This window comes from Syngnathoides biaculeatus, chromosome 14 (assembly GCF_019802595.1).
Source record: "Syngnathoides biaculeatus isolate LvHL_M chromosome 14, ASM1980259v1, whole genome shotgun sequence".
Lineage (NCBI taxonomy): Eukaryota > Metazoa > Chordata > Actinopteri > Syngnathiformes > Syngnathidae > Syngnathoides > Syngnathoides biaculeatus.
This window is the reverse complement of record NC_084653.1, coordinates 20,842,875-20,870,137: the sequence shown is the minus strand read 5'-3', so window position 1 is coordinate 20,870,137 and position 27,263 is coordinate 20,842,875. Positions and strand designations below refer to the sequence as shown.

At 44.5% G+C, this 27,263-nt stretch overlaps 1 protein-coding gene across 4 annotated transcripts in view; it reads right to left on the bottom strand.

Moving 5' to 3' along the window:
• The window catches only part of LOC133512218 (alsin-like), a 37,127-nt gene extending 26,332 nt beyond the window's left edge, over window positions 1-10,795 (bottom strand). For 2 of the 4 annotated variants that reach the window (XM_061841632.1, XM_061841633.1), the window contains exons 1-11: window positions 10,575-10,793; window positions 10,016-10,155; window positions 8,205-8,365; window positions 4,629-4,853; window positions 4,346-4,536; window positions 3,299-3,331; window positions 3,037-3,210; window positions 2,852-2,955; window positions 2,541-2,776; window positions 2,382-2,454; window positions 639-796 (exon numbers count right to left, since the gene is read on the bottom strand). In XM_061841632.1, the coding sequence (XP_061697616.1) occupies window positions 639-796; window positions 2,382-2,454; window positions 2,541-2,776; window positions 2,852-2,955; window positions 3,037-3,210; window positions 3,299-3,331; window positions 4,346-4,536; window positions 4,629-4,853; window positions 8,205-8,365; window positions 10,016-10,035 (1,375 nt within the window). In that variant the 5' untranslated portion in view covers window positions 10,036-10,155; window positions 10,575-10,793. Of the gene's footprint in view, window positions 1-638; window positions 797-2,381; window positions 2,455-2,540; window positions 2,777-2,851; window positions 2,956-3,036; window positions 3,211-3,298; window positions 3,332-4,345; window positions 4,537-4,628; window positions 4,854-8,204; window positions 8,366-10,015; window positions 10,156-10,574 lie in introns of all 4 variants that reach the window. The other 2 variants (XM_061841630.1, XM_061841631.1) reach the window with 2 other exon arrangements.
• Between the last annotated feature and the right edge of the window lie 16,468 nt (window positions 10,796-27,263).

Sequence of the window (27,263 nt, the reverse complement as noted above, 5' to 3'; positions counted from 1 at the left end):
GGCAGACACAACCACACTATTATTCAATAAACAAAATAAACCTGTAATACGTTTATTTATACGTTCACATCATTTCGACGGCCACAACTGACTCAACAATACACAGTCAGCTAGTCGAAAGCCGCCCACTAATCTCAGGGCGCAACAGCCAACTCAACGCTTTCATTTGCTGACTCTCAGCAGACCCCAACTTTTAAAGCCACACACACACGTGTGGAATGTAGGGATGGCGCCAACATGTTGACAACAATAATACCTGCACCTACCTTACTTTGCAAGGCGACATTGTTTTGAATCACAGTACTCAATTGGTAAAATGGCTGCGCCACGGGATTGGTAAAAAACACAACAGAAGTGGTAGGGAAATCTCTGTTGAAAGGTTCACCATAAACTGATGATATAATCCACAAAGTGTAGTCGTTCACCCCAAACCCCCCACACAAACATACACACATAATTTGTGGGCAGTGGCCTGAGATGACACTGTTTCTCTCCAACAGCTAATTCTTTAGACTGTTGCAAACTGTCCTTGAACCTATTAAGCCCCACATCAAAATCATTTTGACATTCCTCCAAGTGATATTCAGTATTCCGTGGTTATTTTGGTAAAATCACAAGCTGTTCTTACTGTAACCTACCATGGGTGGGTGTTCCGGGTAGGGAGCATCTCCTGGTTCCCGTTTTCCCTTTCTGGTTTATGTCTGTCAGACTCGAGCTCTTGTGCTCCAGCGTTATTTTTTTCTTCCACACAGAACCCTCTTCCAAGCCCACGAGGGATGAGGACCGGACTACCTCACTGTTGGGATAGGAGAGAAGCTTAAGCATCAAGTGCAATACGTGGTCTCCTTAAAGGTCAAGTGTCATGTCTACAAACATTGTAAAATACATATTGTCATGAAAAATACATATTACATTATTCACTTCAATGTCTATACGAAAAAATAAATATGAGCGGCGACCGCGCCACTCATGCGCAAAGTTGCGGAAGTTTTATTCGACATCCCAGTGGTAGCCATATTGCCAGCAACGTCATCAGCAGATGTCACACCGGGATATTCGCCATTAAAAACACGCTGTGCCATTTGCTATGGGACACAGAAGCGCTTTTCAAAGAAGAGAACATCTCACATTCGAGTGAAGTGACCGGGGCAATTATCGTTTCGAGCCATATTTAGATGATATCCAGATCACTTCTAACTAACAACAGACTCCCAGACAGTATGTACGAGCCAGCGCGGGCCGAAGCTGTGGACACAATGAGTGAAGCGACCGGTGCATTATTATCCGATAATTTTGTTTCGAGCCATATTTAGATGATATGTGGATCACTTCTAACTAACAACAAATTCCTACACAGTATGTATGAGCCAGCCTGGCTGAAGCCGTCCGCCCCAGACACAATCAAGTGACGTAACCGAGGCAATATTACACTTTCGTTTCGAGCCAGATTTAGATGATATGCGGATCACTTCTGACTAAAAGAGACTCCCAGACAGTATGTATGAGCCAGCCCGTCCGAATCCATGCCAACGGGTACATCGACACATTTAACACCCCTGACTTACCTGCGCGGATCTTTTGTAACATTTTGAGAGGATTATGCCTCCCGGAAACTTTTATTTTTTTAGTAGCTGTATACACACCTACCTGTCATTTTGAACCCACAACACTCTCGTCCTTTGCACCCATGCAATCCATTTTTCACGATGAACCGGGTCTTTTTGAAAAGTATGAAGAGTGAATCCATCCTCCCGAGTGTGCAAATAATATCCAGCAATACAACGAGCCGGCATTTTGGGTAACACGAAGGAACAAAGAGCCGCCTTTCAGCAGGTACTACTAGTAGAAACAGACGCTACTGCCCTGTACGTCACTTCCTGCCTCTTCTCAAAAACAAATCCATCGAGAGGATTTTCATGGCGGGAGTGATAAAATCCATGTACGTCAAAATCATGTTGTGTGGTGAAAAAACAGATGGGTCCATTCCGGGTGCTCTTTTTTCATTAATAACTAAAAATCATGTATTTCATAACAGTGGCACTTTAAGTATTTGACATAATTCAAAATAATGAAGATCAGAGTAAATTCAAGTGCTACGCAAACAGAATTTAAAAAGGTTTGTATTGAAACATAACAACAACATATTCAGAAATATAGATATTACGACGAGTTTCACAATGTTTAAAAAAAAATAGTTCACTATCCACACTTCCTGCGACATGATATGTCCAGCTCAAGTTTAAACTTAATTTTTTTTAAATCATTCTAATTTGAGATGACCTTGGTGAGAATGGGCTGTGTTATGGGATTATGATATATTTTGGATTTTTAGGACAGCTAGTACTTTGGGCAAAGTTCAATGTTTTTTGTTCACATCTTACCTAAATGTCAGGTCGTTTTCACATCTGGTGTGTAGCAGTTCATTGGAAGGAGTTGAAGAAACGTAGCTGTCATCTGGACAAAGAAGAAGGCAGGAAGTTAGCAAACCGGCGAGAACCAACAACGAAAAGATCCTTCATGGGATATTAATATCCACCGACCTGAGGTCTGACTGCTCAGTGAGTCTGCGTCTCCGAGCCTTCTGCTGTGTTGCATCTCTAATGAGTGACCGGAGAGTTTCTGGAGGAGCTTGTGAAGCTCCTGCTCATTAGGCAAAGCAGCTTTCTTTTTATCTGTCGTGGCTGGCAGCGGGTACGATGCGGTGCAGCTGTCCGTCTGGGTTAGAGGGTCAACGTGGTCGTCGGGCTCAATTACGCTACCAGACAGGAGAACATTCCTAAAGGACGGAATAATAAATGTGAAAATGAAGTTGTGGTGAGAAACAGAACTGCAAACGTTTGTGATACTTCACTTTTTGTCAGATATGCTGTGGGAGTGTGGACAAAGATGAGCTTGCGATCCATGGCTAATGCCAGCTGGGCGAAGCCTTTGTCTGGAAGGTCTTCTGGCTGGAGTCTAAGAATTGAAACCACACAAGGGCCTAAAAACTTGCTCCATGAGTCCCATTTTTGGACAAAGTATTTGATGAGGTTCCACCTCTGCTCCCGTGTTTTCCGTAAGCTCCACTCCGAGCGGACAGTAGTGCGCATCGTCAGAAGCAAAAGGCTCATCCCACTGTGATCCCCGCCTCTCTTGCGGTTTTGGAGTGTTGAGGGTTTTTGGGTGGAGACAACGGACCAGAGCGAGGCTGTGGTAGGCCCCGCAAGCCACCTGATGCAAATGAAAACCAGAATCCTAGAGCATTCATTTTTAATGTTGAAATGAAGACATCAGGGGGGAAAAAAAGACGGTACTGTACCTGAATCACATGCCTGCCGGCCAAATGTTCCACCTAGACCAAAATCATAAAACATTTTCATGTCATCATTAATCATACATAATTACATGACAGCCTTTGTGGGTTAGCACAACTGCTTCACAGTGAGAGTTTCTGGATTGGAATCTCTGCTCACGCCTTCCTGTGTGGCATTTGCTTGTCCTCACTGCGCTTATTCAGTTTTTCGCCAGGTACCACGGCGCTTTGAGATACAAGTGACTTAAGAGTTTTGGTTTTAAGATGTGAGCTGTCATTCGGCTGTTATTTTGCTTGCGATACGACTGCTAAGGGCACGGTGGATCAGTTGGTAAAGCGTCGGCCTCACAGTTCTGAAGTCCCGGGGTTCAATCCCGGTGTGGAGTTTGCATGTTCTCCCCGTGCCCCCCCCATCCCAAAAACTAGCAACATTAATTGGACACTCTAAATTGCCCCTAGGTGTGATTGTGAGCGCGGTTTTTTGTCTCGACGTGCCCTGTGATTGGCTGGCAACCAGTTCAGGGTGTACCCTGCCGCCTGCCCGTTGACAGCTGGGAGAGGCTCCAAGCACTCCCCGCGCCCCTCGTGAGGATAAGCAGCAAAGAAAATGGCTGGATGGATGGACAACTGCTAAGTGTCAAATGCGCCTTCAACCTGTTTAGTGCCTCTTTCAATTTGAGTTGTCAAGCTAAACATAAAACAAAGATATTTACAAATATATCTAAAAGAACTGCATAGCTTAGCTGTTAGCTCACTAGCATAATTCTAATGCTAATATATGCAATGATTAGCCTTTACGTGGCTGTATTATAACATTCGAGGCGACGACACAAATTGTGCAGCAACACGTGTAGACAAGCAAGTAACAATGGTCATATACTGTATTTTTTATCCTCTGGGAAGTACAAAAGCTGGGAAAGGCTTCAGCTCACCCTAATGAGGTCAGGTGTGATCGAAAATGGATGGGTGGGTGAATAAAATAATCTATACTTACTCAACATTGTTTCAATGTGAATAAACAAAAAATAATAATATTTTAAAAATCGATGAAACCTTTTGAGGTTGCCACACAGGGAAGTTGCTTGTGACAAGGCCGAGCTGACATCCGCTGCCCCAGGCCCACAGCTCATTCTGGGCCGACAAAGCCAGACTGTGCTCCCGTCCGCAGGCCAGATCCACAATCCGAACTGTCGAGGGTGGAACCACCTCGTTGTCCACCACGGCCAGCAGGTATGGGTCTGCAACTAAAACAAACCGAGCCCTTGAATGCAAAACCTCCAAAATGTTATTTTGTACGCTTGCAGGGAAATTGGGCGAGGCAATATTGATGACCTACCAGTCACGTTTGAGTCGGCGTCTCCCTCGGTTGGCCCGCACTGCCCTGCAGTATTCTCCCCCCACATGTACATGCCACCCTGCTCGCTCAAGGCCCCGCAATGAAAACCGCCGCAAGCCACGTGCACCACGGTCATCCCCCCCAGGGAGGCTTCCAACAATGGAGCGGACGGCGGAACACTGAGGCCCCTCCACAGCAGCTCTCCAAAGGAATAAACGTGACCACCTGAAGGGACGGGAGGAATAAGTCATTTTTTGGGTATAAAACGAGACTTACAAAAATTAATCGACAACTAACGTAAGACCCTAAATGTAATTTCTGTTCTTCAAATATTTTCAGCCAGAATGATTAGTGAAATCATTTCAGCTAAGTTTCAATTATGTTGTTTATTATTGTTGTAATTATTGTTTATTATATGTATGATGTGGATGATATAGTACATTGCATTCCGTGGGATTTAAAATGAGGATTTGAGGTTTGCTACATAGTTGATATGTTGTGATTATGTAATGAACCGGAAGAAAAACAAAGGTTAGAAGGACGGTAGAAATATGGACGGTTGGGCGAAATATTGCTTTGAACATCAACATCATTAATATCATCATCAACAGCTGTCCTCATCCGCAATCCTCATCATTTTTTGTTTTTGTTCATTGACCTGGATTTGCTGTGCCCATTCAATGGAGAAACAATTTTATTTATTTTATTTTTGGTGTTTGAATTCAAGGAAACTGTTTTCTTCGGACAAACCACCTGCTTCCTGGATTACTTTTGTTTCCCCTTTTTTGTGCAAGTAAAAAAGGAATCATGCATCAAGATTAGCCCGATTAGGAAACTACAACTAATATATATCAAATTAATCGGCTGACCATTTGTTTAGAGGCCTTGTCTAACTTATTGTCCAAATCTTGGGATTTCATCCTCTCAACAGCAAACATTCTCAGTTTAGAGAGTAAATTATCTAGGTGTATGATCAAAATAAGAGTTCTGCAAACATGGGATTTTCCATCCATCCATCCATCCATTTTCTTTGCCGCTTATCCTCACAAGGACTGCAGGGAGTCCTGGAGCCTATCTCAGCTGTCATCGGGCAGGAGGCAGGGTACACCATGAAGTGCTTGCCAGCCAATCGCGGGGCACATCGAGACAAACAGACGCACTCACAATCACACCTTGGGGCAATTTAAAGTCTCCAATTAATGTTGCATGTTTTTGGGATGTGGGAGGAAACTGGAGTCCCCGGAGAAAACCCACACAGGCACGGGTAGAACATGCAAATTCCACACAGGCGGGGTCGGGATTGAACCCGGGACCTCAGAACTGTGAGGCCAACGCTTTCCATCTGATCCAACGTGCCGCACATCAGATTTTAATTTGGAAAAAATGATCGATATTTTTGCTTATTTTCTGACGTGACGGACCAAACCACTAAGTGAATCATAATCGGTTTTGCATATTTTCTGAACGATCCATTTGAAATAATGTGCCGTTTTTGATGAAACGTGGACTTCATCTAATTCACTGATAAATTGCCAGATTAATGGATCATGGTCAACTAATATATTAATATACTAATATATCATATTTTATTTGCTTTATACCATGTTAATTGTGTAAGGAGCAATATTCTGTATGTACCGTACAGAGTTTGGTTACTCACACTCAATAACAAAAAATAAAAAAAGAAGAAAATAGCAGATAGTGCAAAGCAATATATAACAAAAGAACAATTATTGTGAAACAATGTCACTCTAATGTTACATTTATGGAAATATCCTTGAAAATTACATTGTGGAAAACCTACAACAGCAAGGAGCTGCAATGCTACGTAGCAAGGCGACACTAAGGTTGCATTCATAGAAATGTGTTACTAAATATCCCATTTACAGGCCCAAAAAGTTATTTAGGGAAAAAAAAAAAAGTCAACTAATTTCAGCAAATGTCTGAACTACATGCAGTATATGAATTTGATGAAAATGTATATAAATATATTGATACATTGTGTGAAATATTTCTGATTTTAATCTTTAAAATTTGGAGAGATTATATTTTACAGGTCAAAAACACTCAAAAGAAGTCTAAATAGTAGGGAAAAATATACAGTGAAGAAGTATTTGAACACCCTGAAATTTTCATTGTAGGTGCATGTCCACTGTGAGAGAGATCATCTAAAAAGAAAAATCCAGAAATCACAATGTACGATTTTTTAACGATTTATTTGTGTGATATGGCTGCAAATAAGTATTTGAACACCTGAGAAAACCAATGTTAATATTTGGTACAGCAGCCTTTGTTTGCAATTACAGAGGTCAAACGTTTCCTGTAGTTGTTCACCAGGTTTGCACACACTGCAGAAGGGATTTTGGCCCACTCCTCCACACAGATCTTCTCTAGATCAGACGGGTTTCTGGGCTGTCGCTGAGAAACACAGAGTTTCAACTCCCTCCAAAGATTTTCTATAGCGTTTACATATGGAGACTGGCAAGGCCACGCTAGAACCTTGATATGCTTCTTACGGAGCCACTCCTTGGTATTCCTGGCTGTGTGTTTTGGATCATTGTCATGTTGAAAGACCCAGCCACGACCCATCTTCAATGCTGACTGAGGGAAAGAGGTTGTTCCCCAAAATCTCACAATGCATGGCCGTGGTCATCCTCTCCTTAATACGGTGCAGTCGTCCTGTCCCATATGCAGAAAAAACACCCCCAAAGCATGATGCTACCACCCTCATGCTTCACAGTAGGGATGGTGTTCTTGGGATGGAACTCATCATTAGTCTTCTTCCAAACACGGTTAGTGGAATTATGACCAAAATGTTCAATTTTGGTCTCATCTGACCACAAAACTTTCTCCCATGATCTTTGGACAGCTCTTTGGTCTTGGCCGTGTTACAAGTTTGAGTCTTACTGATTGCATGGGGTGGACAGGTGTCTTTATGCAGCTAACGAACTCACACAGGTGCATCTGATTCAGGATAATAGATGCAGTGGAGGTGGACTTTTAAAGGTGGACAAACAGGTCTTTGAGGGTCAGAATACTTGCTGATAGACAGGTGTTCAAATACTTATTTGCACCTGTATTACACAAATAAATTGTCAAAAAAAATCATACATTGTGATTTCTGGATTTTCCTTTTTAGTTGATCTCTCTCACAGTGGGCATGCACATATGACGAAAAATTCAGGTCCCTCCATTATTTCTAAGTGGGAGAACTTGCAATATAGCCGGGTGTCCAAATACTTATTTTCTTCACTGTTATAAATAATAATTCGGTAGTAAATGATACTCTGAAGTGTGTTTTCATATGTGTTTAATTAGTTTGCATAATGCATGAGCTTTACTTTTTCAATTGAACTCCTGAAATGAAATTTTCCACAAGGGTTGCGTCAGGAAGGGCATCCGGCGTAAAAATTGTGCCAAACATATGTGCGTTCATCTGAGATGACACGCTGTGGCGACCCCGAAAGGGACAAGCCGAAAGAAACTTACTTATTGCAGGTTAGCTCCATATCTATACTCAATATTTGAACAATTACATTTCATGCACAATCCCTTAATGAGTTTATAGTCTCTTACCCTGTGCCAGCAGGAGTCCATGATGTTCTCCCAGGGCGACCTGGAGGACAGACCGAGAAAGAAGCACTCTTTCTGGGCTCGGCGGCTCGCTCGGTCCCCCCGACTGCCAAATGTGGAGCAGTCCTCGCTTTGGAGTCGCGCTGGCCCCTTCTTCTGCAAAGCTACAAATGGAATTAGCGTTACTAATGTTTTGCCTGACTAAGAGCTGTAACCTTGACACCAAAAACAAGCCGTCGTCGCTACACCTGAGTCGAGCTGAACTAGACAACACCTGCAAATGACTCACCGAGCAACAAAAATCAGAAAATACAATGGACAACAAAAATGGAGGATTCCTGAACCAAGGATTCATTCAGGGTGTGACTGATTTTTTCTTTGGCTTTCATGCAACACCAAAAGACTCAAGTCTAGTACTCTTCACGGTAAATGACCGGAACCACCAAAGGTTATGTACAAAAGAAGAAAAAACACGGGGCTGTTTACACGATACCACCTTTAACTAAAAACTGAACAAAGAAGTTCGTTTTGGCCGCTTATCCACACGACAGCGGCATTTGGTGAGAAAAATGCAAACTTCTGAAACACCGCCATTATCTTTCCTGTGTAAATATAGAAAGAATGCACATGTGTAAATCTACCCTGTGACTCAACAGTCAATCATAGCACCTGGAGAAAATTCATGCAAACACAGGGAGATCGTGCAAACTCCGCTCATCCAAGAACCGAGCCTGGAACCTATGAAGCGTGAGGCAAGCGTGCTAACCACTGATAGAAAAAAAACAAAAACACACAAAAAAAGACTGGATGGCTCATTGGCCACCAAAAGTGAAGTCGCCATCTGCCATCTTGATACTCCCAACCATGCTGACCTGGGCAGTGATAGTTTTGTGGCTGTGAAAAACATTCCACAGGTAAGTTAGAAATATTTATTTTGACACTGTTAAAACTGTTTACTGTTTGTAAAGGGTTTTTTTTTCATTTATTTTGTGAGCAGCTTAATTCACTTCAACAAAGTTTTGTCTACGGTTGTTGTTGTTCACTCTCTGCTTCACCTTTGTAGGCCGACGGTTTTTCGCAAAAAAGCGATGCAAATATTTTCGCAAACTTCATGAAGCAAAAAAACACTTTCAGCGACATTTTTAATGAATTTCATAATACAGAACACTACAAATTGAATTTGATTTTCAAATGCGAGGAAACAAGTTAAAATTTTATGTATGAATTAAGGACATCCCAGACAACAAATGAACAATGCGTTGAGCATGTATTTTCCCATTGCGAGTCCTTGTTTACAAAAATATAACGAACTGATTGACTTAAAAGTTTATGTTTTTATAACAAAAAATGCTTAGTTTTTTGCTATGTTATGATGATAGTGCTTCACAGCGTATTTTGGGAAAAGTTAACACGTCATGGAAATCGGGCCCTCGGCAATATGCAAGGTTTCTTGCTAGTCACGCTGTTATGTGTCTTTCCTTTGCACTTAGGCTTTAATGGCTTACCAAGTCGAATTACAAATCCTTCATGTTAGCAGAGAACTGAAAAAATATCAAGCACACACGACCAGTTTTAATTCTACATACCAAATATTGAGGAAAAACCCCACTAGAATCCAACCTGTAAACCATGTCCTCCACACCTTTTGGGAGTACCAAGACGGCGACCAACTGGCTTCAATCAATCGACATATGATGTGTGTGCGCTATCCAGTCTTTTTTTTCTCAGTTGTGCTAACCACTCCATCACCATGCTGCATACGAGAAGGCCTCCTCGCAAATTCATCACCTTGAACGAATCGGGTGCGATTGTACCTCTGCTCTTCGTTCTCCATCACTCGAGCATCAATCCTTTCCGAAGGACAGGGAAGAAACCTTTTGCGCAGTGTCTGTTGTTTTCAGTTGAAATTTTCCGTCACGTCTTGACAGCATCATGACCACTTACTTTGTGATGCCTAGAAGGATAACACATTCCGTCTTTTAACAAACACTTAATGCAGAACAACATTTAAATGAACAGAATTGACCACAGGTTCAAACAACATGCGTGAAGACGTGGGATTATTGTTAAGACAGGGCCTTCTACTAGTGACATGTTGGGACTTTTATCAAGATGCGTCAAGTTGCTGCATGTTGGTGCAAATACTGTACATTTCTCCCCTATGCCAAGCAGAGCGTTATGAATCAAATCACTTGCAAAACTATTTGCTTAAATACACACGGAAGTCCACCAAACTAGGCTAACCGGTCTGCTTTTCATGTCCCTTTGTATCGCAGACAAAGCCTTAAATCGTTGGTGGCGTTGTAACCAACACTTTTTCGGCTAGCTGAATACTCCAAACGCTAAGCTAATTTCTCTTTGGTGGAAACTTACCAACTATTAAAGTGAATTCGGAGCAAAGTCGCGTCGGTTCTCGTACGGAAAACAACACGCGGCGCAACGAACTGACTCCGCGCGTGGCCGAGGGGAGAAAATTGTCCAAATGTCAATCTGCGCAGCGCAGTCGAAAAAGAAGTTGTGACAGCTGAGCTCAGCAATGTTGTTGCGGGGAGCGACGGGCGACGACGGCGGCCCGCCGCGGTCAAACTTCACCGAGGCGCGGAATTTCACCAAGATGGGATTATGGCAGGAAAGAGGTTTAGCTCTCGTCTCTAGGTCGAGTTACCGGTTTCACACCACCGGACACTCACCTCAATGTTAGGTCAGTGGCGAGCGACCTTTTTTTTTGTACTCAGGGGCCACATAGTGAGCTGCTTATCCTCACGAGGGTCGGAGGAGTGCTGGAGTATGGAAGTAGATTAGCGCCACCAGGATTTGAATTTGAAATGGAAAGTGAAATAGGATTTGAATTTGAGATGACACGGAAAACAGGATTTGAATTCTTGAAATGTAAAGTGATTACATTTTCAATAGTTGCTACAATTCGCTGAGGAATAAATAAAGATGATGAGCCACACAATGTAGGGTACAAAGTAATGTACCTATGGGAAAGAGTAGTGGAGGCTAGACTCAGGTCCGAAGTAAGTATAGGCGAGCAACGGTATGATTTCATGCCAAGAAAGAGTACCACAGATGCATTATTTGCCTTGAGGATCCTCATGGAAAAGTACAGAGAAGGTCAGAAGGAGCTACATTGTGTCTTTGTCGACCGAGAGCAGGGGTCACCAACGCGGTGCCCGCGGGCGAATGGTAGCCCTCGAGGCCCATTTAAGGCGCCCGCGAGCTATGTTCTAAAAATACCATAGACTACAAATTGTTACTATTATTTGTGCTTTAAATTCTGAATCTGACTTGCTTACGGGAATTAAAATTTTAAAATACCTGTAATGTAATTTACTGCAATAAATTAAAAAAAAAGGAATGAACTGAGTCTGAAATTTGCCGCAAACAGGTCACGTAGCCCTTCATATGATCAGTGCTCGCGAAGTAGCCCTCAGCCTCAAAAAGGTTGCTGAACCCTGACCTAGAGAAAGCCTGTGACAGATTACCAAGAGAGGAACTGCGGTACTGCATGTGTAAGTCCGATGTGACGGAGAAATATGTTAGAATAGTACAGGAGATGTATGAGGGCAGCAGAACAGCGGTGAGATGTGCCGTAGGTGTGTCAGAAGAATTTAAGGTGGAGGTGGGACTGCATCAGGGATCCGCCCTGAGCCCCTTCCTGTTTGCGGTAGCAATGGATAGGCTGACAGATGAGGTTCGACTGGATTCCCCTTGAACCATATGATGTACGCATGAGAGACGGCGGCACTGAAGAAACAACAGGAAGCTGAACTTGAGGTAGCAGAAATGCAGATGTTGAGGTTCTCGCTCGGAGTGACCAGGTTGGATAGGATTACAAATGAGCTCATTAGAGGGACAGCCAAAGTTGGATGTTGGGAGAAGGGTGCTGAGGATGGAGCTGCCAGGCAAAAGAGGGAGAGGAAGACCAAAGAAAAGGTTTCTGGATGTGGTGAGGGAGGACATGAAGACTGTGGGTGTTAGTGAGGAAGATGGACGAGATGGGTTTAGATGGAAAAAGATGACATGTTGTGGCGACCCCTAATCGGGACAAGCCGAAAGGAAAAGAAGAAGAAGAAGCTACAATTCGATATCTGAAATTCAACCGGCTACAATTCGCTGTCTAAAATTCACCGTCGGTGCCACCAGGCAGGGTTACTTCAGGTCAGAACCGAACAGCCAGCCAATCGCAGTTCCGCTTTCTTAGTCACGTGACGTCACACACCAAGAAAGCGTCACTGGATTGGCTGAATGCTCGGTCCTGACCTGAAGTAACCCTGCCTGGTGGCACAGATGGTGAATTTTAGACAGCGAATTGTAACCAGATGAATTGTTGACATTGAAAAGTTACACTATAATACACCTACTGAAAATGTGATCACTTATTATTTCAAAGTCAAATCCCGGTGGCGCTAATCTACTTCCATACTGGAGCCTATCCCAGCTGTCAACGGGCAGGAGGGAGGGTACACCCTGAACTGGTTGCCGACCAATCGCAGGGCACATGGAGACAAACAGTCACACTCACAATCACACCTATGGGCAATTTAGAGTCTCCAATCAATGCATGTTTTGGGATGTGGGAGGATACCAGAGTGCACGAAGAAAACCCACGCAGGCACGGGGAGAACATGCAAAGTCCACACAGACAGGGCCAGAATTTGAGTTTAATCAAAAGAAAATATGGCTAAATAAATGCTGAACGACTAGCGATTGATTCTCCTGGTGGACTTCATTTTCTCCTCAATTGCATCAAATTCAGCGGCACGCGGGCCAACTGGTTAGCACATCCGCCTCACAGTTCTGAGGATCAGGTTCCAAATCCGCCCTTACCTGTGGGGACTTTGTGAGCTGTCAAAGAGTCGTTGACGCCATCAGGAAGGGGAAGCTCGCCCGGAGCCGACACTCTGGGCGAGCAGGTTTTCATCCGCTCCCTCATCTCAGGCTGCTGCTCTTTCCCCTTCGCTCGTTCTCTCATCCTTTGTGTTTGTTTTGTTACCAGAAGAAACAGACGTCACGTAGCGTCGACGCTTTGCTGTTTACTGTCCGCGTGTCAAGCGCGCTTCTGCGAACTGTAATAATAATGATCATAATGAGACATCAGACAAGAGCAAAAACATTAGTTTACAGACTATCAAGAGAAGTTAGAAGCAGCCATACCGAGATTTTCCTTATTCCCTCTGATAACATTTTTTTTTACAGCATACAGTTGAAGTCAAGGCTTAAACCCCCAGGATACTTTTATATACAAAACTCAATGAGTGTAAACGAACGCGTTAAAGTCACAACTGCACTCCGAGCTGTGGCATGCGGGTGGAAATTGATCCGAGCGGCAAAGCTCAAAACATGCTTCGGCTTGATTTAAACACCGCCGAATAGGATACTCCTACTAACATTAACACTCAACGTCGGTTTGAACTGATGCGAAGAATCCATCTTGGAACTCGTGCCGCTCCGGCCCCCGCCTGTTTCGCTCAAGGTCAAATCCTCTCTGCTTTTTAAAAACTGCCAAGAGACCAGCCACAGGATTATGCTTCATCCAACGCATTAATATACCGTCAAGGCCAAGGAAGTGACTTTTACCAGTCCGGCCCTGTTAGCACTGCGCTAGCATGTTACTGCAGAGTCTTGTGTCGTCATTTTTACCAGTATGTTTTTTTTTTTTAACCAGCCCTGTTAGCGCGGTGGCGGCGTTATCGTTAGTGTTAACGCGGCGGCTTTAGCGTGGCGGCGCTAGCATAAGTGCGGCGGCGCTAGCATTAAACTCTCTGTGTACCGTCTTTCTTTGTAAATATCTCGTGTTTCAACGTCGGTTTCAATGTGGGCACTGGCGGCTTTTACGCAGCTGCAGACTATGTATGTACCAAATATTTAAATGCGTGTAAAATTAAAGGAATGGGGCTACTGATGAATAATGAATACTCTGTGTGTGAAATAGTGGTCTGGCCATGTTAGCGCTGCGCTAGCGTGTTGCTGCCTTGTCTTATTTCGTCATTTTTACCAGTATGTTTTTGATTTAACCGGCCCTGTTAGCGCAGTGGCGGCGCTAGCATTAGTGTTAGGGCGGCGGTGCTAGCGTTAACGCTGCGGCTTCAGCACGGTGGGGCTAGTGTTAAACTCTCCGTGTACCGTCTTTCTTTGTAAAGATCTCGTGTTTCAATGTCAGTTTCAATGTGGGCACTGGGGGCTTTTACACCGATTAAAGCAATGAGGCTGCTGATGAATAACGAATACTGTGTGTGTGAAATATGTACTTCAATTTCCGGTCTATAAGACACAACTTTTTTGACACGCTTTCAACCCTGTGGTTTATGCGGCGATGCAGCTAATTTGTGCATTTTTTTTCTAGCGGCTGTAAGGGGGCACTCGAGCGGAAAAGGTTTGAGACCAAAAATATGTGCCGAGGAAGTGACTTTTACCGGTTCTGCCTTGTTGGGGCTGTGTTAGCGTGTTACTGCCGTGTCTTGTGTCGTAATTTTTACCAGTATGTTTTTTTTTTTTTTAAACCTGGCCTGTTAGCACGGTGGCGGCCCTAGTGTTAGCGTTAACGCAGCGGCTTTAGTGTGGCGGCGCTAGTGTTAGCATTAGCGTGGCGGTGCTAGCATTAAACTCTCTGTGTACCGTCTTTCTTTGTAAATATCTCGTGTTTCAACGTCGGTTTCAATGTGGGCACAGACAGCTTTTACACGCTGCGGCCTATGTATGTACCAAATATTTAAATGTGTGTGAAATTAAAGGAATGAGGCTGCTGATGAATAACGAATACTCTGTGTGTGAAATATACACTATACAGTAATTTCCGGCCTATAAGCCGCGACTTTTTTCACACGCTTTCAACCCTGCGGTTTATGGAGCGATGCAGCTAATTTGTGCATTTTTTTTCTCACGGCCGCAAGGGGACACTCGAGTAGAAAAGGTAAGAGTGAGACCGGTGGAATATATGTCCCGAGGAAGTGACTTTTAGTCGTCCTCCCCTGTTAGCGCTGCACTAGCTTGTTGCTGCCGTGTCTTATGTCATTATTTTTACCAGTATGTATTTTTTTAACCACTCCTGGTAGCGCGGTGGCGGCACTCACGTTAGTGTTAGCACAGCAGCGCTACTGTGCGTCAGCGCAACGGTGCTAGTTAACACGGCGGCTTTAGCGTGGCGACGCTAGCCTCAGCATTAGCATGGCAGTGCTAGCGTTAAACTCTCTGTGTACCGTTTTTCTTCGTCACTTTTACCAGTATGTTTTTTTTTTGACCGGCCCTAGCGCGGCTGTGCTAGCATTAGCATTAGTAATTAAGAAAAAAATGGAAGTTCAAATACTGTATAATCAAAATGGTATGTGAGCAGGCACACAAGTTCCGCCCGTCTCCCGATGTAGTGACTGGGGCACCCAACGCATGTCGTCAAAACCCTCCTAAAATCAAAGTGCCGCTGGAAATAAAGCAAAGTTTACGAGACACTGTGTGTAGAGCGGAAAAACATGCTGACGTGAAGCCAGGCCACGGAACACGACGGGATCTAAGACTGCGGTTTGATCAACCAGAATAGCGTGAGGAGAAGGCAAAACCCAAACACAGTCCAGATGTACGCTTTATATAGCATGCATTATGTTCTTAAGGAGAACTGCATGCCCCAAGACTCTCATTCAGGGCAGACCAAAGTCAATATGAAGCAAACCATTCATCCATTTGCCAAGCTGCCTATCCTCACAAGCACCGCCCTGAATAATGCACACAAACACTAACGGATGTTTTCTTCCAAAGTGAGCTGGTACATGCATTAATGAGGACAAGCACCACAGAAAATGGACAAATGTGAACATACTGAATATTGAAATGTGTGTAAAATTAAAGGAATGAGGCTGCTGATGAATAACCAATACTCTGTGTGTGAAATAATTTCTGGACTATAACCCGCGACTTTTTTCACAGGCTTTCAACCCCGCGGTTTATGCGGTGATGCAGCTAATTTGGGCATTTTTTCTAACGAACGTTTAAGTTTCTTAATTAGTTATTTCTTGATTAGTATTTAAATACTAATAATAGTATTTAAGTACAATGGATTTCATCATTTTTAATGGTTTTAAAACAAATATTTTGGTGTAGTACATTTTAATTGGATTAAAAAAAATTCAATTACCGTAATTTCCGGCCTATAAGCCGCAACTTTTTCACATGCTTTCACCCCTGCGGTTTATGCGGTGATGTGGCTAATTTATGCATTTTTGTCTCACGGCCGCAAGGGGGCACTCGAGCGGAAAAGGTAAGAGTGAGACCGGTGGAATATATGTGCCGAGGAAGTGACTTTTACCGGTCCGGCCCTGTTAGCGCTGCGTTAGCGTGTTACTGCCGTGTCTCAGTGATTTTTACCAGTATGTTTTTTTTTTTTTTAACCGGCCCTGTTAGAGCGGCACTATCGTTAGCACGACGGTGCTAGTGTGAAACTCTCAGTGTACTGTCTTTCTTTGTAAATATCTCGTGTTTCCATGTGGGCACTTGCGGCTTTTACATATGTACCAGATGGTATTTCCTTTACAAATGTATTGGGTGAGGCTTATAACCAGGTCCGCTCTGTAGGCCGGCGATTATGGTATGTTGGCACGGTGGTCAACTGGTGAGATCATTTGCCTCACACTTCTGAGGTGGTTGGTTCAAATCCGTCCTCTGCTGTGCATGTTCTCCCCGTGCCTGCGTGGGTTTTCTCAAGGTACTCCAGTTTCCTCCCACACGCCCAAAACACGCAAGGTATGTTGACGTATGGAGACTAGATTGCCTGTAAGTGTGAATGGCTGTTTGTTTCTATGTGATTGGCTGGCGACCAATTCAGTGAGGATGAGCAGAATGTCTGTATACATAGATCATATATTACATGAAATTCAAATATACCGGATCCATTTGAAATACTACACAGATCATAAATTGGATGAAAATGAGAACATTTATTTGGGAAGAATTCTTCTCACCTTATCTATTTGTTTGATCCCCTAAAATGGAAAATGAGAATTTTTGCTTTCGAGACAGTAAGGGTGGGGTTGGGTTTCAATCTGGCAATGGGTGCTGACCGCGTGCGTGCAGGCATGCCTTTTAAGAACATTGAAAACACATGTCAGTACCCTTAACCCCCCCCCCCCCCAAAAAAAAATGGCACTGGTATAATTGCGTATGATTGATACGCAAACGCAACCAACAATCCCACCTACTCCCCCGAAGTTGAAGATGTTGGCGAACACAGAACAGATATTTCCATTTAAACTGTACGCACGTAAGCATTTAACCGATGAAAATGTGGAAGCAATGTCCTAAAATTAAAATTGGCTGTGCAAATCACCCCAAAGATGGAAGAAAAAGAATAGTGTAAAATTCTGCTTCTAATTTTGCGATGCGCACATCAGAAATGACGAGGCGACGTAATCCAATTATGGTGATGAGGTTGCGTTATATTGGATGCATACATGCCCTCAATATAGCCTATATGGACAGTGTATAAGAAACCATTCAAATTTAATATTATCAGAGGTACTTTGCGTGATGACTCCCACTGAACGGAATTGAATGCGATGATTGATTGATTTAAAAAAACGTAGTTATAAGAAGGTGTTCTCACTTGCGAAACCACATCAGTTATTTATTTTTACTTGTCCAAACAGATTTATTTTTATTTTTTATGGGAGTACATTTTATTTCCAAGTCATGGAAAATAATTTGAAATTATTTATCTTAGTCTCTTTTTTTTTTAAATGAAATTTTCAAAAAATACAAGCTGCTATTTGTGAATGTTTTTGTGTGTGTGTGAACTAATGAAGACAAGCGCAATAGAAAATGGTTTGACAGGCGTTAGCCATGGCTAACATCATGATATATTTCAGCTCTCCACCGCGAAAACCACAAAAAAATAAACATATTGTTGAATGTATGCCACTCTCAGTCAGAAATGTATGCATGACATGTGTGTGTATCTCATGGTTCGATAGTTAGATAGGAAACTTGCTAGCTAGTTAAAATGCTAGTAAGATAGCTAGCTAGCTAGCTAAGATAGGATGTAAAAGTGCCAGTAAGCGCCATATTAACATAAATATCTTTGTGATGCTACAGCCCACTGGGTACTTAAGAAGCACAATTGTGACATTTTTATTTGTGTATTTTACTAATGCATCATTAATTTAGATTTATTGACTGATTGGCCCATTGACACCACAATGTAACGCTGCTGTTTTGAAACGTTGCGGAGTTTTCTTGAAAAGCAAGGTGTGGACATGGGGGGGGGGGGGGGGGGAATAGCATCATAAAAAAAAAAAAAGAGCGACGGCCATCTGGCTCAGGTCAACCTCCCACCGAGGGCGATGATCACAGCAGTTTGTGTGTGTGTGTGAGTCCCTTGCAGTGAAAGGTGATGACCGCAGCTGTGCGTGTGACCCCCGAACCGCAGGAGGCCTCCACCCCCACCCCCAAAATCCCCCCCCCCCCACCTCCGCCTAATCCTCTTCCTTCTCCACGTTCCCCCTCTCCTCGCCCCTCTGCTCCCATTCTCCAGCATTCCCTTCCCCCACACGTCTGTATTTCCAAAATGTCCCTTCAAAAAACAAGATCATTTGTAAAAAAAAAAAATTCAAAATGGCTTCAAACACAAGACCTACGGGGGCAATTATTGCAACATTACCTCATCCCTTGCTTTGCATCAATTAGCACATGACCTCCAAGACTGTGTGTGTGTGCGGGGGGAGGGTAAATTAATGACAAAGAATCATCATCCTGCTATCTTTCGAGTGGCGTTATCATCGAGTCACGGTCTTTTAAAATGGATGTTTTCTCGCATTTTTCGCATATCTGTCGACCGGGGTCGGCCCGGGTAAAGGGCGAGAGACTTTTTAACAGTGCACAATAGACCAGAGGTGTCCAAGACTACAGCCCGGGAGCCATTTGCGGGCCCCACTCCCTTTTGGGGGGTAGGGGGTGGGGGGCCGTTGCAATGTTATCCACAACATCGCAATGAATAAAGACAAGTCAAGAATTGCAAAACTGGCAAACTGGTCTACTATCCGCTACGGCTGATCTGACACCTTTGACTTCCTCAAGTGGCGACAATTCACAACTCCCCCTCCTACACCTCCTCATCACCCATCCAAAGCAAACATCATATCAAACGAGATAAACGGAAGAAATGTAAAGAGTTACATCAGATTCAACTTGCTGACAACAACTGGAGCGGTGCTTGTCACGTCCGTGAGTTTGACTGATTTGCGGTGTGCCTGCACGCTTTGTAAACCTCTCGAACTTCTCCTTGTACTTACAAAGTCAAAACACATTTATAGACAAAACAAACCAGGGCAGGAAGTACTAAACAGTTGGTGTCTGACAGCCTCACTGTGGAAGCATCAGTCGGACGACCAACCCCCACTACGTAAACGCGCACGCGGATCTGATGAGTGCCAAAAGTTTCAGATTCCTTGGTGGGGACTAATGACCTTGCGAGCTCTTCGGATGACACTGAAAAGCTTAGAGAGGAACACCCTCCTTCTGACACTCGCCTTTCGTGCATTTGCGATCCTGTTCAGCAAGTCAAAGCTAATCTGAGGAACATTCTCTCTCTACGGGTCGGAAAGAACTACCGTGACCTTGGGAGTCTTTGCTATTTTGTCACCGAGGTTTTGTGCGAAAATCCCACTAGACAATGAAGTATTGAGAGTATGTTGGTGTTGTGGTCAACTCCCGGGTGGTGATCACCCCAAAAACATCCCTTCAGATCAAAACTGACCACAAAATGAAATTGAATTTATACTGCAGCTGCAAGTGTCGAGTTGTGATTGACACAAGAGTACGTTCTGAAAGACCTAGGAGGGGCAATTCAACTGGGCAAGAGTCACTTCAAGAGTGATGATCAAGTGCAAATCTCTTCTTTATAGGAAAGTCCAACATCCATTATTCTCTATTAGGCCACAACTCACACCGTGACACTCACGCGCAGGCAAACCGGCCAACCCGACTCCGGCTCCCGATATATTGACACTACATTTTACTGTCACGACCCATCGGTACGGAGGGAGGACCCAAATGCAGGACTCCGGAGACGCAAAAGGTAGTTCGGGAAACGTGTTTATTCGGTCCAAAGTCGGGGATCAGGCAGACAGTCAAGTGGGGCAGCGGTAATCAGGACGTCGGGCATAGAGAGCAGGTCCGCGGGCAGGCAGGGGTCGGTACACGGAAGATCGATCAGAGAAGGCAGGAGTATCAAAGACGTCAGGCTTACAGGGTCGGTCGGAAGACAGGCGGAGGTCGGTACACCAGGGTTGACGATCAAGATTACGGGAGTGCAGGAACGGGGCATGAGTTGCGACGATCTGGCAAAGCCAGACCGTCCACTGAGTTCTATATATACACACACACCGGGGTAATCACTGCCGATGAGGTGCAGGTGTGTGTCTCCTAATCAGAGCAGCTGTGCTGGGAACCGCACAGCCAGGGCTGGATGGGCTGGACCATGACAGAGACCACATCGATTCAGTTCCTTTTTTTTTTACTTATGCTGCCATGACGCAGACCTGAAGTGTGCCACAAATCGCAAAGGGTTGTTTTCACTGACATCACATTTTTTGCTGAGTTACCCATACATCACCGCGTGCCGACATTTAACCTCTCTACCGAATGCGTACCAGTGTGGAAGTCTCCGGAATGCTCTCCGTTACCGTTTGTGTTTTTGTGTTTCAAGGTACACAAGAGATGGACTTGCAAACCATCATAGAACCTTCTTCTGACTTTTTTTTCAACAACTCTCGCCAATTCGCTGAAGCTTTTTCCGGAGTTGCTAGTCGGGGCGCTCTTCAAAGCCTCGCGATCCGGTACACAAGTCCGTAAGCGGGGAAATCGTCTAACGCTTCCGACGAAAGACTTTGGACGTCTGCGACTCTGTGCTTCGCGGAGACTTGGCTTTGTGGACGATTGCCCGACGCTGCTATCACGCTGCCCGGTCTCCACCTCCATCGTGTTGATGTGTAGTCGAGCTAAGCTAAAGCTTAATCGATACTCTTTTCAGAAGATCCTTTTTTTAGACACTTGAAAGATTCAAGAATTTTGTGAAATACTGGATTTGTTTATTATTTTTTCTTTCTGCCATTGTCATCGAATTTTAAACAAATCATAAACATTTTGCTTTGCTTGTGGTGAACTAATAAACGGGTTTTACTTTTTGAAAAAAAATTGAATAAATGGAGTTTGTCTCAATGTTAAAAAAAAATAATATTCCACCGTCTCTTGTTTTCCGTGTTAGCATACAGCTAAGTATCCTCCTTTGTGATTTCTGTCACATAGAGTAAAATATCAAGGGCACGATACTGCACCTTTGTGACGCAGTCCTGAGTCCCATGATGTGTGTATACCAGGTAGCCTAATAGTCAGTCTGGGCTTGTTGTGCTGTCGGTCGCGTCTTCAATAAATGCAGTTAGAAACATAACGTCATCCACCTTACGGAGCTCAGGGATCGAAAATGGCCGCCGTTCGAGACGGCACAACGGGTGACGTCACGTGAAAACAACCCATTGTGTCACTTGAACCGTGCAGTGTAAATCAAGCCGTGGTAAACTCGGTACAATGGGCCCCGGCCCCTTCGCACTGAGCTGTAATGTTCCATTTCCTGCGGTAGCCTAACAGAGGCGGGATACCACATTACGAGAAATCCGCTGGTTTTAATTAAGCCCGTTGTATATTTTTAGAATCCTTTTGCAACAAAAGCCCTGTGGTCCACCCTTGTTATTTTAATAACATCCTTGAGCGTTCCGACACCGAACACACAACAGACGTCCGTATTTAGCTTTCACCTTCGAGACGTTTGCGTTTTCAATGCTGCAAAGGGCTCGTCTTTCACGCAGACATCAAAAACCAACGGTTTCAGTCCGCACGGACTTGGAAAACAGCGCCCTGTAAACCAGCCTGCGTTATGCTGTCGTCCCCGAGCTCAGGGCGCTGTGGTCGAGCAGATGGAACAAGCCCCGGCCTTCTGCTATGAGCTCCCCTCTTAGGCATGCAAGACTGCTGCAATCCCGAATGACTAATTCTTAAGCTACATGAATCTCTTTCAAGCACACCCTCGCCGAAGACCATCTTTTTCTTGGGAGGCCCAAGCAATTACCATCATTCCGCACGTCGCTCCTCACTGGGATATTCAGATTCCTACTTGGAATGAGGGTAGCAATTCACTGGGGGGGGGGGGTGTGGATCAGCTGAGTTGGTTTCAAGCATCTGATTACATCTCCTGAATGCCTCCACTTAAATGTTCTAGTGTCGACTCGAAAAAAAAAAATGCTGGTGGATTTACGCCTTGGAGAACACTCCGTGGTTTTCCGACCTTCATTCGCTGCACCCGTGGCCCGGTTCTTGACGAGCACTGAGAAATAATGGATGGGTGGCAGATGATAGACGGATCAGAAAGAGAGAAGGGTACTAGTACAGCTTTAGTCATTCTTTTTAAGAGGCTAATGAGGCTCGTTCTGCGGAACGCACACTCTGCCGGCCCAAATAAATAGTTCTTTCAGTACTGTGCGTGTGTTTGTGTGCGCGAGAGAGAAAGGGGGGCCGAGTAGTCCAGCACTGTGGCCTCTCTGTGTTGCACTGACAGACATTAACCAGCTGCCTGCATTCCTCGCTCTCTTTCTCTCTCCTGATTCCTCGCTGGATTTGCCCTACCCTTATTCCAGCGACTACACAATACGATCCCAACCTTTGCTGCGTATACCGCTTAGTACTATGATAGTCGTCGTGACTTCGTTTTTAGACTGGGGGAAGGGGTGGGCAAAAGTATGGTTTTTAACGACGGAGGGGGGGTTTACCTTATCAATAGCGCTACTGTTGTCGTTGCGTTCACAACAATTAAAAATACATCTCCCCTTGAAATTGGTTGGTTACAATGTGTTTATTGATTTTGTGTCAAAAAACATCTGCCTCATACATAACCAGAGAGTTTGCTTTGTTTTATAATCAAGTCTTCTTCTTTTTGTTTTCCTTTCGGCTTGTCCCGTTAGGAGTTACCACTGCGTGTCAACTTTTTCCATCTGGGCCTATCTCGTGCATCTTCCTCTCGAACACCCACTGTCCTCATGTCCTCCATCACAACATCCATCAACCTTTTCTTTGGTCTTCCTCTCGCTCTTTTGCCAGGCAGCTCCGTCCTCAAAACCCTTCCATTAACATACTCCCTCTCTCGCCTCTGGACACGTCCAAACCATCGAAGTCAGCTCTATTGAACCTTGTCTCCAAAACTTCCAACTTTTTGCAGTTCCTCTAATGAGCTCATTTGTAATCTTATCAATCCGAGCAAGAATATCGACATCTTCATTTCTGCCACCTCCAGTTCTGCTTCCTGTTGTTTCTTCAGTGCCACCCTCTCTAATCCGTACATCGTATGGTCAAAGGGGAATCCAGTCTAACCTCTTCTGTCAGCCTATCCATTGCTACCGCAAAAAGGAAGGGGCTCAGGGCGGATCCTTAATGCAGTCCCACCTGGCCGGCCTCACCGCTGTTTTATAAACCTTCCCCTTCATCCTAGCAGATACTCTTCTGTCACATAACACACCAGACACCTTCCGTCAGCTGTTCCAACTTGCTCGTTTCTTCACTTCCTTACCACACTCACCATTGTTGACCCCAATTATCATCACATTTTCGCTTGATTTTTTTTCCCCCTACATCATCTAAAAATAACTTGGCCCATCGGTCAGTTTCAAAAAAAGCAAAAGTGGCCCTTGATCTCACATGTTTGCCTCCGTCCCCCAATCTATAGCATCTATTTAAAACATGTTACCTAACCCACAAACTCCTGCTTCTGATGAGATAAAAAGAGCTCGCTATTGATCTTTCCCGATAACATTTTTGTGCATAAACAAGCTCAGGTCATCGTGTGCATCGTGTGTGGTGAGACTATACTGAATGTTAGCCAAAGCACTGTAGTCCTCGTGAATGGAATACCGGCTCTTTTTTCCCCTAACAGCTCAGTATTCTCACTTTAAGTACTGTAAATCCTCACTTCACAACATGAATGCATTCTTGATTTTTATTGCTATTTGATAATATCTCGATTGATATTTTGTTTGTTGACATATCCATGAGTTAAAATGCTTTTATACATTATGGACAGAGCAGAAGAGACTCTGGTCACAAGGTTCAGGCTCCATTCAGGACCTGGTAACAAAAGTCGGACTTGACATTGGCCTAGCAAAAATATAGGGGGCGGACTAGCTATTAAAAACGGGTTAATGTTAGCGAGGCTGTGTGGAAGCTGTTGTTGTAGCCAAGCAATCGCATTTTTCACTCGACTTCTAGTTCCAGGAAGGCAGCCACTTCCTTCGGGCGTGGCCACAGGTCCATTACGGTCAGCGTAGTGGGAGCCACTGCGCAGTTGAAGATGTGCTGCGTGTCGTGAGGGCCGTGTCCGCATTTCGAGCACAGGTTGACGACAGTATCGTCGACACGACCAATATAGTCATTGAGCATGCGGCTTCGTCTGGAGCGGAGTTGCGATAGTTTGGATCTTGTGGCCCGCGGAAGATCGATTTCGGTTTTGCCCACCTCGGGGGTAGGGTAGCCACCGAGGATAACTACCGGTTTGTAGCCAGCCACCGAGTCTTCAACCGCCGTTCGATGGAGCCTACGTAGCCCGTCTCGGTAGGCTTGTTCGTCGAACACCGTGTCGGTGGGGATGTCTTCGTCAATGTCTTGACGGTATTTACGGACGTCATGACGAAGTAAGCGCGGTTGAGGTGGTTTGTTTGACACCTGGTGGCACGGGTGCACTGGTAGCTGCCAGCGTAGCAGATACTGCCGGTAGAATTTTGGGCTCACGATGCAGGTGGTCCTCGTTACCCATGGCCAGGCAGCCGGTGGTGACTCTGAGGGCGGCGTTCTGCCGAGTCTGGAGCTTCTTCCAGTGCGATGGCTTTAGCGAGGGAGACCACACTGGAGCGCCGTAGTTGAGGACGGACCTTCCGATGGCTTTGTACGTCACGGTGAGCGTCTCGGCACTCGGGCCCCAGTTTGAGCCAGGGCTCAGCGCGCCAGAACCATCCCGGGCCAACAATCGCTACTGTGTGGAAGCTCATCAATGGCAGAGATTAAGGAGAAAGCCAGAATACCCAAAGAAAAACCCCAAGAGCATGAGGAAGATCCGCAAACTCTACACACAAAGAGGTGAGCAGAGAATCAAACCCAGAACATGAGGACTGTGGGGCAGACATGCTAACCGCTTGCCCACAATCCTGCGCTCTAGCTGTTCAAATAAAGCATAAATTACACTAAGCCCGATCGAATCTGCAGTCTGTACACAGGATTTATTTGCCTTCTAATCACATGATACACACACACACACCGACATGGGTGAAAGTGACTGATTAGACGGTCGAGTTAAATCCTCTCAAGCGCGTCGGTTAGAAGTAACGCGGTCCAGCCCACATGCCCTGTCAGCTGTCCCCAAATTGAATAACATCCTTAGCAAAAGTAGAAACCTTGCGTTTTCCCACCTCAAGGCCCTGAAATAGACTCTACAGACCGATAACTGCTTTCCACGTCGAAGCTCAAAGACTTGGCGTGACGCACGCGTCTGCCTATTATTAAACCGTGCCACCATCTTCTTTCTTCTTTTTGTTTATTTCACATTTGTCTCCGTCCAATAAATCTCCAGCTGCAACAGGCAGCAGTCCAAAACACCAGCAGGCCGTCTGGAAACCTGCTGGACTGCTTCCATCCGCCCGACCACTGCACACAGCTCCCCCGAAGCCACAGACATACACAAGCAAACAGCAGTAGTTACACAACTCGGACTGAATTCGGTTGACCTGACATGGCTACTACATGCCGCAATACGCGCTGGGCCAGGGAGGCGCATTTTTCAAATTGCCCTACTTGGAAATTTGGCCAGTGTGCGACATCACTTCGTTGGAATCATTCTTCGCTGAAGTATTTGGAAACTCTGCTTTTATTGATTAATACATGATGTGATTTTTGTTTACATATCAGAGACAGAGCTGCTGCCTCAAGCATTTATAGTACGGTATTTGTCCCTGAAATCATTTGAGTTTGGCAGGGTTGTTCAAGGGGAAATCCTCTGGTTTGCATTAACAATGTATCCAATATGTCATGTAATATGTACTCCATTTTGACAAGGTGATGTTAAATCCTCCGTCATTTAATACTGTTTTGAGAAGATTTTTATCGACAATTACGAATTTTCGGGGGCGCTGCCATTTTCGCGAGTCACATGACCTACGTTCTTGGATGTGACGTGTTACGTGCCCCAACAAAGGCTCGATTACATGGGACACAGCGCTGATTTCTCGGATTTATCCTCATCTGATGAAGAAATAGCAGTATCGGTTGATCGGGAAAACGGAGGAATACCGATCAACCGAGCGGCCAAGCTGCTCACAGCTGTGCCGCTCATGGGTGTGTAAGGAAGTATTCCTCCGTCTTCCCGATCAACCCAGCGGCCGATCCGCTCACGGCTGTGTATGGAACTATTCCTCAGTCTTCACCATCAACCGATACTGTTATTTCTTCATCAGATGAGAATAAATCCCAGAAATCAGCGCTGGGCATAAATGATGTCCCATGTAATTGAGCCTTTGTTGCGGCACGTAACACGTCACATGCGCGCAAGTGGGTCATGTGACTCGTGAAAATGGCAGCGCCCCTGAAAATTCATAATTGTCAATAAAAATCTTCTCGAAACACTTTATTATATATTACATGACCTATTGGCTACATTGTTAATGCAAACCAGTGGATTTCCCCTTTAACAACACTACTCTGCGGTGTGTCAAGTTTACAAAAGATATTTTCACTTTCCAGAGATTTTAAACTAAGATGTACTCCAATAAAACATCTACGATCAAATATAATTCCACGAAAATGACTGATTTCTTAAGGTTTACCACCCCAAAAAATCAGGACTTTAATGAATGTACAGAAAAGGTATTAAGTAACATTTTTATATACAAAAGTTGAAAGGGGAAAACTATTTCAAGAACTGAAAATGCAATAATCAGGAAATGTAGTTAATTACCGTGCTCAGAATATCTTGACACAACTAGTCACCAC